This window comes from Palaemon carinicauda, unplaced genomic scaffold, assembly GCF_036898095.1.
Source record: "Palaemon carinicauda isolate YSFRI2023 unplaced genomic scaffold, ASM3689809v2 scaffold22, whole genome shotgun sequence".
NCBI classification, from domain to species: domain Eukaryota; kingdom Metazoa; phylum Arthropoda; class Malacostraca; order Decapoda; family Palaemonidae; genus Palaemon; species Palaemon carinicauda.
The window spans coordinates 163,126-179,530 of record NW_027169810.1 but is presented as its reverse complement, the minus strand read 5'-3'; the positions used below and the strand labels follow the sequence as shown (position 1 = coordinate 179,530).

Below are 16,405 nucleotides of genomic sequence, written 5' to 3'. Positions count from 1 at the left end.
TACCTGTTTTAATCCTCGTCCAAGCACTCGAGCATTCACCTCTCACCACTCCATCAACATACAAGTTAAACAACCACGGCAACATCACACATCCCTGTCTCAGCCCCACTCTCACCGGAAACCAATCGCTCACTTCATTTCCTATTCAAACACATGCTTTACTACCTTTGTAGAAACTTTTCACTGCTTGCAACAACCTTCCACCAACTCCATATAACCTCATCACATTCCACATTGCTTCCCTATCAACTCTATCATACGCTTTCTCCAGATCCATAAACGCAACATACACCTCCTTACCTTTTGCTAAATATTTCTCGCATATCTGCCTAACTGTAAAAATCTGATTCATACAACCCCTACCTCTTCTAAAACCACCCTGTACTTCTAAGATTGCATTCTCTGTTTTATCCTTAATCCTATTAATCATTACTCTACCATACTGTACACTTTTCCAACTACACTCTACAAACTAATACCTCTTGAATTACAACACTCATGCACATCTCCCTTACCCTCATATAGTGGTACAATACACGCACAAACCCAATCTACTGGTACCATTGACAACACAAAACACATATTAAACAATCTCACCAACCATTCAAGTACAGTCACACCCCCTTCCTTCAACATCTCAGCTTTCACACCATCCATACCAGATGCTTTTCCTACTCTCTTTTCATCTAGTGCTCTCCTCACTTCCTCTCTTGTAATCTCTCTCTCATTCTCATCTCCCATCACTGGCACCTCAACACCTGGAACAGCAATTATATCTGCCTCCCTATTATCCTTAACATTCAGCAAACTTTCAAAATATTCCGCCCACCTTTTCCTTGCCTCCTCTCCTTTTAACAACCTTCCATTTCCATCTTTCACTGTCTCTTCAATTCTTGCGCCAGTCTTCCTTACTCTCTTCACTTCTTTCCAAAACTTCTTCTTATTCTCTTCATATGACTGAGCCAGTCCCTGACCCCACCTGAGGCCAGATGCCCTCTTTGCCTCACGTACCTTGCGCTTTACTTCCACATTTTTCTCTCTATATTTTTTATACTTCTCTATACTATTACTCTGCAGCCATTCTTCAAAAGCCCTCTTTTTCTCTTCCACTTTTACCTTCACTCCTTCATTCCACCATTCACTGCCCTTCCTCATGCTGCCTCCAACAACCTTCTTGCCACATACATCACTTGCAATCCCAACAAAATTTTCTTTTGCTAACTTCCACTCCTCCTCTAAATTACCAGTTCCTCTTACTCTCACCTCGTCATATGCCATTTTCAACCTTTCCTGATATTTACTTTTTACCCCCGGTTTTATTAGCTCTTCAACCCTCACTAGCTCCCTTTTACATCCACCTACTCTATTCCCCCACTCTTTTGCTACAACTAATTTTCCTTCCACCAAAAAATGATCAGACATACCATTAGCCATACCCCTAAACACGTGCACGTCTTTCAATCTTCCAAACATTCCTTTAGTTATCAACACATAATCCATTAATGCCCTTTCTACTACTCTTCCATTTGCCACTCTTACCCATGTATACTTATTTTTATCTTTCTTTTTCAAAAAGCTAGCACTTATTACCATCTCTTGTTCAACACACATATCTACCGGTCTCTCACCACTCTCATTTTCACCTGGTACGCCATACTTCCCAATGACACCTTTTACCTCTCCAGCGCCCACTCTAGCATTTAAGTCACCCATGACAACTACATAATTCCTTCTACCCAGTCCTTCTACACACCTAGTTAATTCATTCTAGAACTCATTCCGCTCTTCTTCACTTTTCTCACTACCTGGCCCATACGCACTGACAAACGCCCAACATTCCCTACCCAACCTAACCCTTACCCACATTAACCTAGATGATATCTCCTTCCATTCCACTACTTTACCTGTCATCCATTCACTCAGCAATAAAGCCACACTCTGAGACCCCTTTTCTACTGTTGAGTATGACTCTTCCCTGCAGGGGGCAGGAAGCCCTAACATTGTACATGATTAGTGGTAATGACGTATAACGGTAACGTCACATATCATCTCAATGGTCCGGATGACCATAGGAAAATTTGTCCCAAGGTTAAGGCACCTATGAAAATCCTCAGATACAGTACTTTCTAGTAATTCTCTGGTAAACTTCCATCAGGACGACATGGCTTGAGCCCAAAAAACGGATTTTGAAGCAAAGAGAAAAATCAATTTTTGGGTGAGATAGCCATGTCGTCCTGATGGACCCGCCCTCCTTTTCCATAGAAAAGGCCTAGGCAAAATCCCTCCCGAAACTACTATATCTGTAGCACCATGCTCAATGCTGCAAGGAATGAGCGCCATCTTGGATACTCGTAATAGTACGGGAGGAAGGGTAACCTTGATAACGGCTCCCCTTCTGTTTTCGCCACTCTTCCCCCTCGAAACGAAAACGCTATTCGGGGTGAAGATTGCTATGTGTCATATCAAGATATACGTCCCCTGATTTATGCGATATCCTTAAGAGAAATTTTAAGGATATTCGTGCCAGGAGTTAGAATTCTGGAGACCTTAAGGTCAATTCTCTGGGAATATTACTGTAGCCAAATATCCCTTAGAAAGCTACCAATAGGAACCTTCCATCAGGACAACATGGCTATCTCACCAAAAAATATATTTTTCGCGCTTCAAAATTGGTTATATTTGGTTCCTGTTTATAGATGAATTCAATGAAATTAACTTGCTGGAAAACATTGGAGATGCCACTGGATGCATATTTTTAACCAGATAGGGAATTTTTTATAATTCTTACTGTCTTTTGCATTCAGATCTCCCCAGATTTTTCCAGTACATAGTAGTAGGTGTGGAATTAATTTTTAGGCATCATAAGGTCACTACTATACTTTATTCTACAAGTTTTATTCTTATTGTTACTAGATTAAAGAATGATCTTCCTAATGTGGTAGTTCATTTAGTTTAACTTCAGACTTTCAAACTTTTTTTCTAAAATAGTTTCTGTTGAACAGATAGTCTTAATCCATGTTTCATAGTTTATGTATGTTTTATCTATTTAAAGGTGGTACTCATGATATATCATAGGATTTTTATTATTTCTCATTTATAATTATTGAATACTTTTCTCTTAACATTCTGCACTGGGCTGCTTTCCCTGTTAGACACCTTGAACTTATAGCGTTCTGCTTTTCTAATTATGATTATGGCTTGGCCAGTAATTAATACTAATAATGCCAAAAAGGACCTACATCCCCCTGGTAGAGGAGAAGGCCTTGGCAGGGCATAGGGGTATGAAGGGTAGGCTAACAATGTTGTGGTTTGGGAATTCAAGTTGGGGTCTCAAGGTGAAACTGTTACTTGGTCGCCATACAGAAAACTCCGGGAGTTTTAATAAGAACGGAATGATGAAAAAGAACTTTAAATTGTTGTGGGGCCCAAGAACAATGCTTGGGCAACTAGTAAAATTTTGATTGAGTGGGTTCACGTTGTATTTTGGTCCTGTGAAATGCACGTGATCATCTTCCACACTTTGAGAGCGAATTGCAGAGGGAAAATTCCCAATAGTATAAAACTTGAATAACTGCATAAATTTAGAAGTACAAAGGTGGGGTTGGGGGACTGTATACTGTGGAAAACTGGAGATCAAGCTTATTTCTTTCCAGAAGGTCATTGAAAGGCTGTTCATAGCAGTTTTCTAACTGTTTTGAAGGTATCTTTCAAACTAAGGTAACACTCAAAGAAATGTGGAAGAACCACTTCAACATTTTCCAGTTTGTAAATCTCATAGACAAATCCCGGGTGTGGGTAGGTGAGTATTTCAGAAAACTAGACTTTGTATCAGGGTGGGTCATCAAAGTCTTTGGGCCTGTTTACAAGAACATTGTATTTTTAGGGCAAGTCTATGTATTGAGACATCATCAATAATGATGAGATTGAAGAGTTGGTGGAGGGCAAAAACGTGGAAGGATCAGCTTAGGAAACAGTTTAAGGGGTGGAGGCTGGAGGAATTGATTCTCCTAGTTTGGTGGACAAAGAAATTTGTACAAAATGGTTTGACTTGAATTTAATCCTGATAAGGCTGTATCCAACCAAGTGATCAATATTTTAAACATGCAGAAACAAACTTCTTTGGACCTTTATTTATTGAGACAGCTACAGTGATTCCTGATCTAGAGCCAAATAGCTTAAGAACCCTAGAAGAGCAGTTACTAGCCTATATGAAAGAAGAGCACTTCCAAATAATAATACCTTCTCACAACCTTCCACTAACATTATCAACACTATTAAAGGCAAAATTACATTCAATTTTCGATTATTATATCTATTGTATATATGGGTTTTATGCGATTTTAATCATGTAAGTAAAGTAAACCATGCAAAAATGCTTGAAGATTAGTGTTTTTGTGGCCTAAGATCTATTAATCATAAATGCACTAGTTCTTATTGGGATAATTCATATAGCATTTGATTGGCCTTTTGGAAGGGATTAAATTCAATCTCTGGTGATCTACTGTATACAGTTTCCCCATCCTTATGCTTATCAATTTATGCATTTTTTAAGTACTGTATTACACTATTGGGAAATGTTTAACTTAAAAAAAAGTGAAAGAAATTGAAAATTAAAAATTTTAAAATTTTGCATCGTCATTCTTGCTTGGGAACCTTATGACTTATCCCATTTTTTTACCATTCTCTAACCTTTGCAGACCTTATCATGCTGTCAGTCAGTCACTTGCATTGCTATTCACAGTGTTAAGTATATGAAACAAGTCTACATCTCTCGTCATTCTAATAATTGCTTATGTGAATATTGCTCTTTTACTGTTGAATGATTTGAAGTTCTCCGGCATCCTGACATCCAAGGTCATTGACATCAGTCTTTTACTGTTGTCTTCCATTTCTATAAAAAGGGTAATCCTGTACAAGATTAAAATAAGAATACCCTCTAGACTATCTAATAGCTCTATTGGTGTCAATTTGGTCAATCTAATTCTATTAGGACCCTTTCTAGATCTCTAGATACTTAATGTTAAGTACTTTAAAAAGGTAGCCTGTAAGGATTGATATTTTGATATTTATTGCAAAATTTTGTAAGCCACAGATATTCCTCTAAATATTTTATATTCATCTGTAAATTTCTATTGCAGGTACGATCGTGGAGATCGGTATGACCGTGGTTATGATCGTTATGACAAATCATATGATCGCTATGATAGGTCATATGACCGTTATGATAAATCATATGATAAGTATGATCGCTATGAAAGGTCAAGATCTCGTTCGTACTCTCCAAGTAAGTAATGATTTGATTCTGAAAGAGCTTTTAATTAGAATAATATAATTAATATAATGCATGGTTGACCATTTGGTATCAATTTACAAAAGTATGCCCGAGTCACATATGCGATTCAAGGCAATGATTGTCTCAACGGTTACAAAAGTATGCCCGAGTCACATATGCGATTCAAGGCAATGATTGTCTCAACAGTTACAAAAGTATGCCCGAGTCACATATGCGATTCAAGGCAATGATTGTCTCAACGGTTACAAAAGTATGCCCGAGTCACATATGCGATTCAAGGCAATGATCGTCTTAACGATGAAATTTGGAGATAGTCGCTCGCAATCGCATGGTTCGGGTATACAAAAAAAAAGAAGAGTCCGCTGTATTCAGCAACATGATGTCAGTCGCCGAGGTGGTACACACCATCACTACGAGAATTATGAGGTGACGTTCGCTCGTAACCGTATGTTGCATTTATGGAAATGATTAGGTCACGCCCACAGGTTGTGGTTGTAACATGTGGCTTAGGTCGCAAACGCATCATGACTAATGGAGATGTTCTTGTGTTGTTATCACGTTACATAGCAACTGACGTCATGACATAGTTCTCTGATAAGGATGGCAGTATTGCAAACATTCTTGTTGAAGTTGTAGAAAAGTAAGGTGACTATGCGTGCACTCACTGAAACAAGACTGACTGTATTTGAAAAGAGAGCATTAGATGGAAGAAAGTTGTTGCTTATTCTGGAAGAGAGGATGGCACTGACTATCAAGGAGTATGATTTCTTTGGAGCAAACAAGCTAGCCAAGCATTAGAGGAATGGGAACTAGTGAAGGAAAGAATTATGTATGCAAGGCTAAAATCTAGTCTTGAAAGTACAGTATGACAATTATAGTATGCTATGCCCTTACTGATGAAGCAAATGCCAATTGAAAGGACAGCTTTTATGGTAAGTTGCAGGAGGTGCTTAGTAAGGTGCCAAAATATATTATTTTTCTGTGTAAGGGGGACATGAATGCAAAACTAGGTAATGATAATGATGGTTTTAGTGAATGTAGAGCTGTCTATGGTCTAAGGGAGATGAATGATAATAGTGTTTGATTTGCCAGTTTTTGTTAAGCTAATGATTTGACATAGGCAGCACACTGTTTGAAGACAGATACACACAAGCCTTGATAGTGAAGTAAAGAGATGTTGTACAAGACAAAAGAAAGTTCATACTCTACAACAGATAAGATGGAACATGATTGAAATAGAGATGGAAGAGGTATAAGATATGCATATGAGGGTATGAAAGAAGAATGAGGTGTTTGCAGATTAACACCTACGCCATCATCATATTGTACAGGGCATAACCTCGCGATGTGGTGGCATCTTAAGGCGATTTATGATGATTTGACTTTTATACAGGGTAGTTATGTCGTAATGAGCTAAATTTCAGCGGTTGTAACAATAGCGGCCTCAGATTGCATGTATGTGACTTTGGCATTATACATAAATTCACGTCTACTCAACTCCTTCCCCCACAAATAAAAAACCTGGCAAATTGTCTGTTGGCCAAAAAGCTAGACTTCCAGAGACATGGATTATTGTGCATTTTCCCAGAACCAAAGGAAGTCCCCTACCCCCACCCTCAGACTTCTCGTTTTAAGGGGAGGGAAATTTATCTTTCACATTTCGTACTGAAATGAAAAAAAATGTTGAGTAGAGTTGAATTTATCTAATGTTATTTGTTCTTTTATTATATATTTAAAGATCTTCCTAAGAAAACGGACAAAACCTTACCCTAGCAAATATAAATGTTATCAGATTGTGATATTTTATATAAATTCAACTATTATTTGTTCCTACACAAATACAAACCTTTCTACTTTGATGAGAAATTAATTTAAGCTCATCTGCATCTGAGCAATTAGTTACTAGCTGGTGGTGGGGCTTCCTTCTCCCAGATGTAATGCGCGTTTCATACATGCTTGTACACTAACTATTTTGCTATTTTATCCTATCACTCGCTCTTCCCTGCACTGTTAACAAACCAACCTGCGTAAGCCTGATAGCTCATGTTTAATTTGTTTTAATTTTTGTGATGTTCCTGTTCGCAAGTCCTGGTATTTAAGCTCGATGTTTTTAATAAAATTCAGTTGCATTCACCTTGGCTCTCACAACCTAACTGGTCACTCACATAAAAAAGCAAAACTGTTACAATATACTGGGGTGTATGAAACGTGCAGTACACATCACATTGAACAGTCACTTTTGATTCCTGCTGCCGAATAACGTACACATACTATCATCTTCTCTTCAAATTTGGCTCTTGAATAAGTTTCTTATTTCTGTTGAAAACGATATGCTGTGACTTTGGAATCCTTATAAACTTCAATGTCTTATCACATTGTCATTGGGTCTGAACTCGAGCCACCAGGTAATATTCTGCCTTTGAGTCAAACCTCCGTGGTTGTCTACCTCCCAACGATTTTGACAAGAAGACGGTTTCAGGAGGAACAAGTTCTCCTTCCTGAAAGAGAGACAGTAGTCCTATTTATGATGCGCTCACATGAGCAATATATATCCAAGCGCATAAGTGGTGTGGACTCTTGAATTATAGTTTACCGATGAATGAGCTGGTTCACTTGCGCAACCTTCTCTAACTAGTTTGGAAATCCCTGCCTCACCAAACCTTTTCTGTGCTCAGTGCAGGCACACACAAGAATAGCATGCTCCCACACCCCTAGCAGGCTTGACATTAACACCCACAGTGATAGAGCTTCATGGGGTCCAATGAATCCGCACGTACGTTCTTCCTTTAGAATGCTTTCTTGGAGGGGAGATATATCTTTAAGTCCTGAACGTGTTACTCGTGCTTACTCGATGATTGCAAAGCTAGTGATGATGACAGGCGCGCTCATTGGAAGAACTCACCTTAGCATACAGAGAACATACTCGCTAGCAATGCGCTCGCTGTTATTCCCTTTGCAGATGGAGGGGTAGCTAATAAAGAAGTGCGTTAGGGCGTAACTCCTGCATGCACACAGTTTAGATCATGAGGTTGACTGCAGAAAGCTATTCCTGTACGAGTCTGTTCTTACCTCTAGTACACTCGGTCTAGGCAAGTAGTCACCTGACTTTGTACACTGCTGGTCAGAAGTGAACAGGGCTGTCATCCTTCCTGTTTCTCTATTTGATGATTAATCTTTTAAGACCGATCGATAGGAATTTCATATAAGTCATTCCTACCATTTATGTAAGTCACTCCTACCATTTCTCTCCCCAAGGGAGAGATAGTGTTGCCCAATCCTTCACCGAGGACAAAGAGACAGCGAGATTGTGAACTGTTTGCTTTTACCTCATCTGTTCGTAAAAGAAGAAGATATTTCCTTTTTGTAGAAATTATCCAGACTTCTTATAAGTATGGAACAGACCTGTCCTCCTCGTGATATTCGACCTCCAACCTGGGCTGTGACCAAGATGTTGCAGTCCTCAAAAGAGAGCTCCATATGAACCGTTGAGACTAGCCTTGACTTAAAAATGCATAAGTGAATTACATGGACTCTCATATTTTATCTCTTACTCTGAGTACTGAAGACAGGTCTTTTTATCTTTTATTCCCGACTGTGTAGCAAAAGCGCGAAATCTGTCAATCATTGATTCCAGGTTTTCATCATTACAGAGTCTTTGCTTGGGAAAGTAACCGGACGATCCGAATGTGTTACTTTTGTGTCTTATAAGGGCACTAAGGTGCTATCTCTAAGAGAGATCCAGACTGCCAGACCTAGATTACAGAACCTATTAAAAAAGCACTGGTAGAGTGAAAAAGTCACCAAGAATATATCCTCCTTTTGGCTGCTGAAGGCTGTCAATAGAGCATTATGCCCTTGATCCCTTGGCGCATCAGACCAAGTTAAGGTATGCCCCCATCAGATCAGAGGAGTTGGTGTTACTCTAGATCTCAAGAAAATTCCGTTGGTGGGTCATGTTTTAGACGCTGGAGTATGGAAGCATTAGATCACCTTTGATGCGAATTGTGTGCTTGAATGCACTCACAAGTCTCTGAATACATGTTTACTAGGACCTGTCATAACTGTTCAGTAAGTCGTGGGTGACCCTATCTCCTTTATAAGACCATAAGTACTAATCATTTCTAAGATGAGGGTTACAATGTAAGTCTAGGGTGAGTGTGTCTGGCCCTTTTTCCCCTCTTCTGGCTACCATCTCAGTCTTTGCCTTTTGAAATTCAGTTGTCTTAAATGAACAGCTAGTAAAGCAGGAGTGTGATGGTTTTGCTACAGAAGGGCAAAGGTAAATGTAGAATTTAAGGTTCTGCGAAGGGATCCCAAACCTGGGAAATACTGTGTACCACCAGGACCCTTACTGAATGGTACGTTGAAAATACTAGCTACCACTTAGTGAATTATGTTAGGATTTGACACAAGGCAGGCTAGGCCTGACATATTACAATGAATTAAAACTTAAATAGATTTCTGAGCAACCGGAAAAGGAGTTAATAAGAATAAATTCTTAGGAAGACTAACAAAGACTAGACTAGTTAGGTAGTAGTAAAGACAAAGGCTGGCGTGGTAATGCTGTCATTATTCTCTTTATAGCAACAAGCATAGACTTCTCTGCTAAAAGAAAGCCTTATAAAACAGTAGAATTAAATGCAAAGGAAAGTATTTCAGGAACACTTACGAGGTTATTGCCCAACAGACAGCCTTCAGTAAATTAACTTGCAAGCCTTACATTTAAAGGTTTTCGTTTAATAGTCACAATGACTATTAAGTTTATATATGAAAGAGTTATTTTAATATTATTGTTCTTAAACTTTTCTTGTAGTTTTTCCTTGTTTCCTTTCCTCACTGGGCTATTTTCCCTGTTGGAGCCTTTGGGCTTATAGAATCCTGCTTTCCCAACTAGGGTTGTAGCTTAGCAAGTAATAATAATATTAATAATAATAGTAATAATAATAATAATAATGGGCTAGCATGAGGACATTTTGTTGAAATCTATAGCAAAGTTAGGTAACTGATTAAATCTTATGCAAGTCAAAGCATCTGTCACTGATTTTGTGGTAATTGAATAATAAACGATGAGAGGCGGCAGAAATAGACGACTTTTACATTGTGAAGAGGATTTATTGTCTAGAGTGATTGACAGGACATTGAGTAGAAATCTTCTTTAAAGTGAATGGATTAATCTCTAATTACATAAACAGTTGAACTATAAGTCTCTCGTTGACTTTCAAATCACTTGGATGTTTTACTGTAAAATTCTCATAAGGTGTAGATCAGTGGTTCTTAACCCCTGGGTCGCGACCCAGAGTTGGGTCGTCAAGCCATTTGAATGGGTCACCAAGGATTTGTGGACTTCCTATTTTCCCAATATTTTTGACAGAAAAGAGTCATCCACTGGCCCACAAATTCTCAGAATCAAAATGGTTGATGCAAGTAGCTTATCTTGCAGATATGTTTGCTTAGATAAATTCCTTGAACATTTCATTGCAAGGTCGTGATCAGACATTGGTTGGGCTTTCTGAGAAGCTATTAGCATTCAAAGGAAAACTGAAGTTGTGGATGAATAAAATAAAATCTGGAAAGACTGCATCGTTTCCATCTTTTAACCTACTTCTGTAGGATGAAAGATTTTCTCTCATCCAAGTCAAAGGCATTATTGAGGGACATATATCCAAGCTAATTAGAGAGTTTGATCATTACATTCCAGAAAATACGCTCAACTACGGTTGGGTAAGAAACCCCTTCAACATTGAAGCTGAAGACTTGCCTGATGAAATTGCAAACATCAGCAAGCTACAGGAGGAGCTTATCGAGATCCAGAATGATGCAACACTTCATCACGATTTCAAAAGGCAAAAGGAATCACCGAGCTCATTTTGGATCAAAGTTCACAAAGAAAAGCCCAATCTTGGAGGTGAAGCCCTGAAAACGCTAATTCCCTCTGCTACAACTTAACTGTGTGAGGCAGGATTTTTAGCCCTCACAGTCATAAAGACAAAATACAGAAACTGTTTGCAACCAAAGGATGACCTAAGATGCAGCCTATCATCAAAATCACCCAGATTTGAAGAGCTGACCAAAACAATCCAGTGTCAAGGATCTCATTGATTTTAACCACTTCACTATGGACGAAGGGACGAGGAGAAGAAGGAATGGAGGGAACGAAAGAAGGGGTGAAGGAAAGGAGACAGGGGGTTAGGGAATGGAGAGATTGAAATGAGGGACGAAGGTAGGGAAAGGGACAATTAGGAACGGAGGAATCGGAGAAACAAAGGAAGGAAGAGAAGTGGAGGGCAGAGGCATGGATGGAAGGGGTTGATATTATATTTCATGTCAAATAGTCTTGTATGAATAATTTCCCTTTTCAACAATGGTAAATTATAACCTAATTATACGTTTTTTTTTATGTTAAGAAACATTTTTATTTTTATTCTAGAAAATCTCTGTGCATTGTTTTATTTATCATGGATCATTATTATATAGATGCACTACTTGCATTAATAAAAAGTTCTGCATGTGATTTTTGTTTCTGTCACATGTTTTTACAAGCACAAGTATTTTATAATTTAAAGAAAAGTATTTATGAAGGTAAGGGTCGCCATGGTTGATCTGGACAGGGTTTTGGGTCGCAGCCATAAAAGGTTAAGAACCACTGGTGTAGAAAGTTATGGATCATTTTATAACTACAGACACACTCAGAGAGAAAGGACACAGAGCAAGCTACTGTTGATCTTGTTAATCTTCTTTCATCAGCAAAATAGCAGTTTATCTCAAGTCTCAAATCGGACTTATTGACTGAACATTACAATCTTCATTTCTATCCAAGTCAAGCAAGAGGGAGGGGCACACATGTTACTTGTCGCACATTACAAGTCTTAGACAAGAGTTACTTCTAAGATCGCAACGTAGTGGAGTGCCGTTTGGGCGTACTGGGCATCCAGCGGCGACAAGGGTACGCAACCATGGTTCGTGCCCAACTCCTCTCACCTTGCTTCCAAAGGAGAGTTTTTACAGACCCTGTTTCTATGGGGATTAGGTGCGTGACATCTGTGATCCAGGTTGCGCCACCTCAAATCCCCCAGTACTTTTCCAACGTCCCTCATGCTTTGACCTGGAAAGTGAAAGAAGGACAATAGTGTACTTTCAACAAACATAGTGCAACTCTTTCCCAGGCCCGAGGTGGCTTCTGACCTTCTTCATGATCTAATTATGTATGTTAATCTCTAATCCATGACACATCTTTGAGGAACAGAAGGCTTAATGAATACAAAATGTAACTAGAATTAGTAGCCATTCTTTTAAAGTAATAACAATTTAGTGACTTGTCCACTACTGTACAGTCTTAGAAGTAACTGTCTTCAAATGCTTTGAAGAAAAATCTCCATCAAAAATTTCCTTAAAGAAAATATTTAGGGAGTTTTAGCTATGAGATTCTACTTGATACTTAAGTCATACCCATTGTTTACAACTAGTTCAGGGACGAATGTCATAGTATATGAAACGTACATCCAGTGTAATTGCTACGTAATATTTTGTGGATTATTTCTTCAATAAATAAAAAGAACCCTTCATGAATCTCCTTCATTGTAAAACTTGTTACATTAACAAAAGCACGATTGTTAACATTTACCCAACTAATGTAAACCTGTGATGAGCTACTGACCGAGCTTGCAAGTGAATGAAACCCACAGTCATCCGGAACGTGATGCAATCTACCAGCTTTAGCTGATACATCACCAACAGCATTAAACAGTTTCTCTTACGATATGAAATACCATATCCCCAACTGAAAAACAAGGTTGCTTAAGAGTGCGTATTTTAGCAAGAGCAAGGATACATGGATCCAGACTACCAACTGTGTGTTCTGTTTCACAATCTAGCAGTCTAAAAGAGCAAATAGGAATGTGAAAATGCAAGGGTTTAGCTGCAGAAGTATCTTGAGTAATTAAAGAATTAGAGGGTCTTTGAGAGGATCTTTACTGTAAGGTGAAGTGAACATTCAGAACCCTGATTGAATGAAACCCTATTCAACTTGTGATCTCGAGACCTGACTATGGAAGTCAGGTCAGTGTAAGCAATTAGGCAGGTATATCGGACATATCGCCTACAAGCGAAGACTCGCTGGTCTTCTGAGAATAACAAAGGACATGAAATGAGTCTTTAAGGCTCATCACTAATAAATAGTGGGTAAGTGAGCATTTGGCATGTCATATTATCAACTCCACAACTCCACACTAAGCAACTATTCTAGTCTTTTCTCTAGAATCCCTCTAGAACTAAATAATATTTTCTCTCCTCTGCCATTATGAGAATCAAACATCATTCATTTTCTTTATGATGTAAAAGATTTACAACTGCATATAGTAAACTCCAGTTCCATTGGCACTTGAACTGGAAACATACTTTCCATGAGAGGAACAGCAAGACATACTCTTCAGATTGGTTATTTAAAACACAGTGCTATCCCTGTGAAGGAATACTACCATATTCCACAGGAAATACAATTTAAAATGTAATAAACACTTATCCCAATCTGGAAAGGGGATAAGTCTTCATATTACCAGTGTGACAAAAAAATTTGAATACCGAACTGAATGACAGAACCGCTGGTGCTCCTTGCCATTAACCGCTGGATTGTTCACTAACTTTACTAAGGGCTTATATCTTTTGAAAGGAAAGAAATGGGAAAATTATTACTCAATTATGTGGGTAAACAGCTGGAGATGAAGCAATATGAACATCAGAGGAGATTCATAGAAATATCATATAATGATTAGCGGTAAGGGATCACCAGCTCCGTCAATAAAGACACAAGAGTTGTTATTAAGACTGTACAAGAATAATGTTTATAGTTTTGTTATTAAGACCATACAAGAACAATGTTTATAGTTTTGTTATTAAGACCATACAAGAACAATGTTTATAGTTTTGTTATTAAGACCATACAAGAACAATGTTTATAGTTTCGTTATTAAGACCATACAAGAATAATGTTTATAGTTTTGTTGTGATTTTGAAGAATGTGCATTCGTGATACAAAAGGTAGGAATCATTTGCTGAACATGTTACCCGTCTACTTTGGCATCATTTTGCTTTTGTAACTCATAATCTTTTTTTTTTTTTTCAGGGAGATACAAGTACTGATGGTAGAAGCCAGATTTTGTGTGCTTAGATAATAGATTTTCCATCTTTTAGCTATGTGAATTCTTGCTTCAGTTGATTTTACTCTAGTGCCACATCATATACGCAGGCAATGTTATCAGAGATGTCTTTCATGTCCAGTTGTCCGCAAGTTATAAGGCTCATATCAGTCGAGTTAACTGGCCTTTGAAATGTTGTTCTTTTCTTAAGTACAATTTCTTTAGGAAGGTGTGACATAACTTTTTATATTTTCTTAATTACCATTATTTCAGTTGATGTGGACTGGATGAGACTCGTTTTTGTGAATTTGAAAATGTTAAAGTAAGATCTCCAAGAAGCACTATAATATTTGGGTCTTTTATATAATGACTTGAAGATCCTTTTGACAGTTCATGTTTGTCAGAAAATTGCCATTTATGTTGAAAAGGGTTCCTATTTACAATAGATTCATGCTTTTCTATAATTCCAAAATTAGTCTTATTCAGTACTTGACAATTTATACAAGGTACTTGTTATAGAAACTGTATTCATATGTTATGATATAAGAATATGATACATGTGTTGCGAGTCCCTACATAAGAATGAGGTACATTGCAAGATTAGGTTCTCAAGTTGAAAAGCGTGAGGTATTAAGTTGAAGAGTTCAAACATCATCGCTTAAGCACCCAACTCTAAACCCCCACCCCCTATTCTCCGTTGTTTTCGGTCAGCTGATCTCAAGTGAGCTAGCCTATATATGTATCAAGAATTCCTATAACTATTTTTACATATTAGATACTTTTAAGGGACGTTAATCAATGTAAATTCTTATCTAGAGGACTTCGTTTTTTTCATGTTGAAATATTCATGATGAAAAGGTAGTTTTATATTTTTTTTAGTCAGCTATTCTGCAATGCCATTTGGAATACTACTGTATACTGTAGTACTTGTAGGTCAAGTGTTGAAAGTGTATATTTTGGGTATTTCATTAGTTTTCGTACCATTAATTACATAAGGTGAGACGTATGGATTAGTATTTTTTTGTAACAACAATTTTTAATTGATTGACAGTGATTATGAAAACTTTTCTTGCAAGTCAACTACTTAAGTTTTCAGTGATTAAGAATGATTGTACAGTTTATAGCATTTTTGTTAATAGTGTTGTTAACATAGAAAATGTAAAGAATATTGTAAATTTCATGTTGTGCATATGTTCAGACTTATGATTTTCAAAATGGGAAATAAAACTAAACTTCAAGTGATTGCTCATAAAAAACTTTACCTATATATTGTATATGTTTGATTTTCCTATGATCATATGAACCAGAAATAGAAAATTGTAGTCAAATATATCAGCGTAGAAACAGCGATGGAAAAAGATAGATTGATAATAAAAAAATATTTGTTCCAATGCGATCTACTTACCACAAACTACTTTCTTAGGAGATCTGGGAACTCCCTGTCACAACCAAAAAATCTGGATATGCCTCTGCCCCCCCTGCTACTAACCTGCCCGCCAAGATGGAAGGATATGCTCCGAAGTCAATTCGGGGCCAAGGAAGGCCACAGATCGCCATTACAAACCTAGTTGTTGACCCATGCGGTCATCCTCTCACTAATCCAACCAATTTTTCACATGTTTTGTGTACATTGAGTTGTGTTTCTTTTTCCCCTGATTGTCTGTGTATTGCCTGTCAGCATAAAAAGTGAGAAAGTTCAGCGGCATTGTTCAGGTGCAAACGTGAAGTATTGTGGGTCTCTCCTCTTGTATCTGGAAGTGGATCCACATTTGTTGTTTGTGTGAGGCTCTGTGTGTGGAGTGAGCTGTCTGGCCTGAGCTTCAGTGGATGCTCATGGCTATCAAAAAGGAAAAGAAGGCAAAGAAGGAACGGTCACCGTCAAGAAGAAGTCGGGACTCCAGGCCCTCATCCAGGTCTTCGGCTGTGTCGAGTCCCTCTCTACCTGCCCTATCGCCTACTCCATCAGGTGACAAGAGGAGCC

The 16,405-nt window shown here is 38.1% G+C and overlaps 1 protein-coding gene across 2 annotated transcripts in view; it reads left to right on the top strand.

Moving 5' to 3' along the window:
- tra2 (transformer 2) overlaps positions 1–15,693 on the top strand; it is a 196,518-nt gene extending 180,825 nt beyond the window's left edge. For both annotated transcript variants that reach the window (XM_068368485.1, XM_068368486.1), the window contains exons 7-8: positions 5,139–5,284; positions 14,412–15,693. In XM_068368485.1, the coding sequence (XP_068224586.1) occupies positions 5,139–5,284; positions 14,412–14,428 (163 nt within the window). In that variant the 3' untranslated portion in view covers positions 14,429–15,693. The remainder of the gene's footprint in view (positions 1–5,138; positions 5,285–14,411) is intronic.
- Positions 15,694–16,405: the final 712 nt, after the last annotated feature.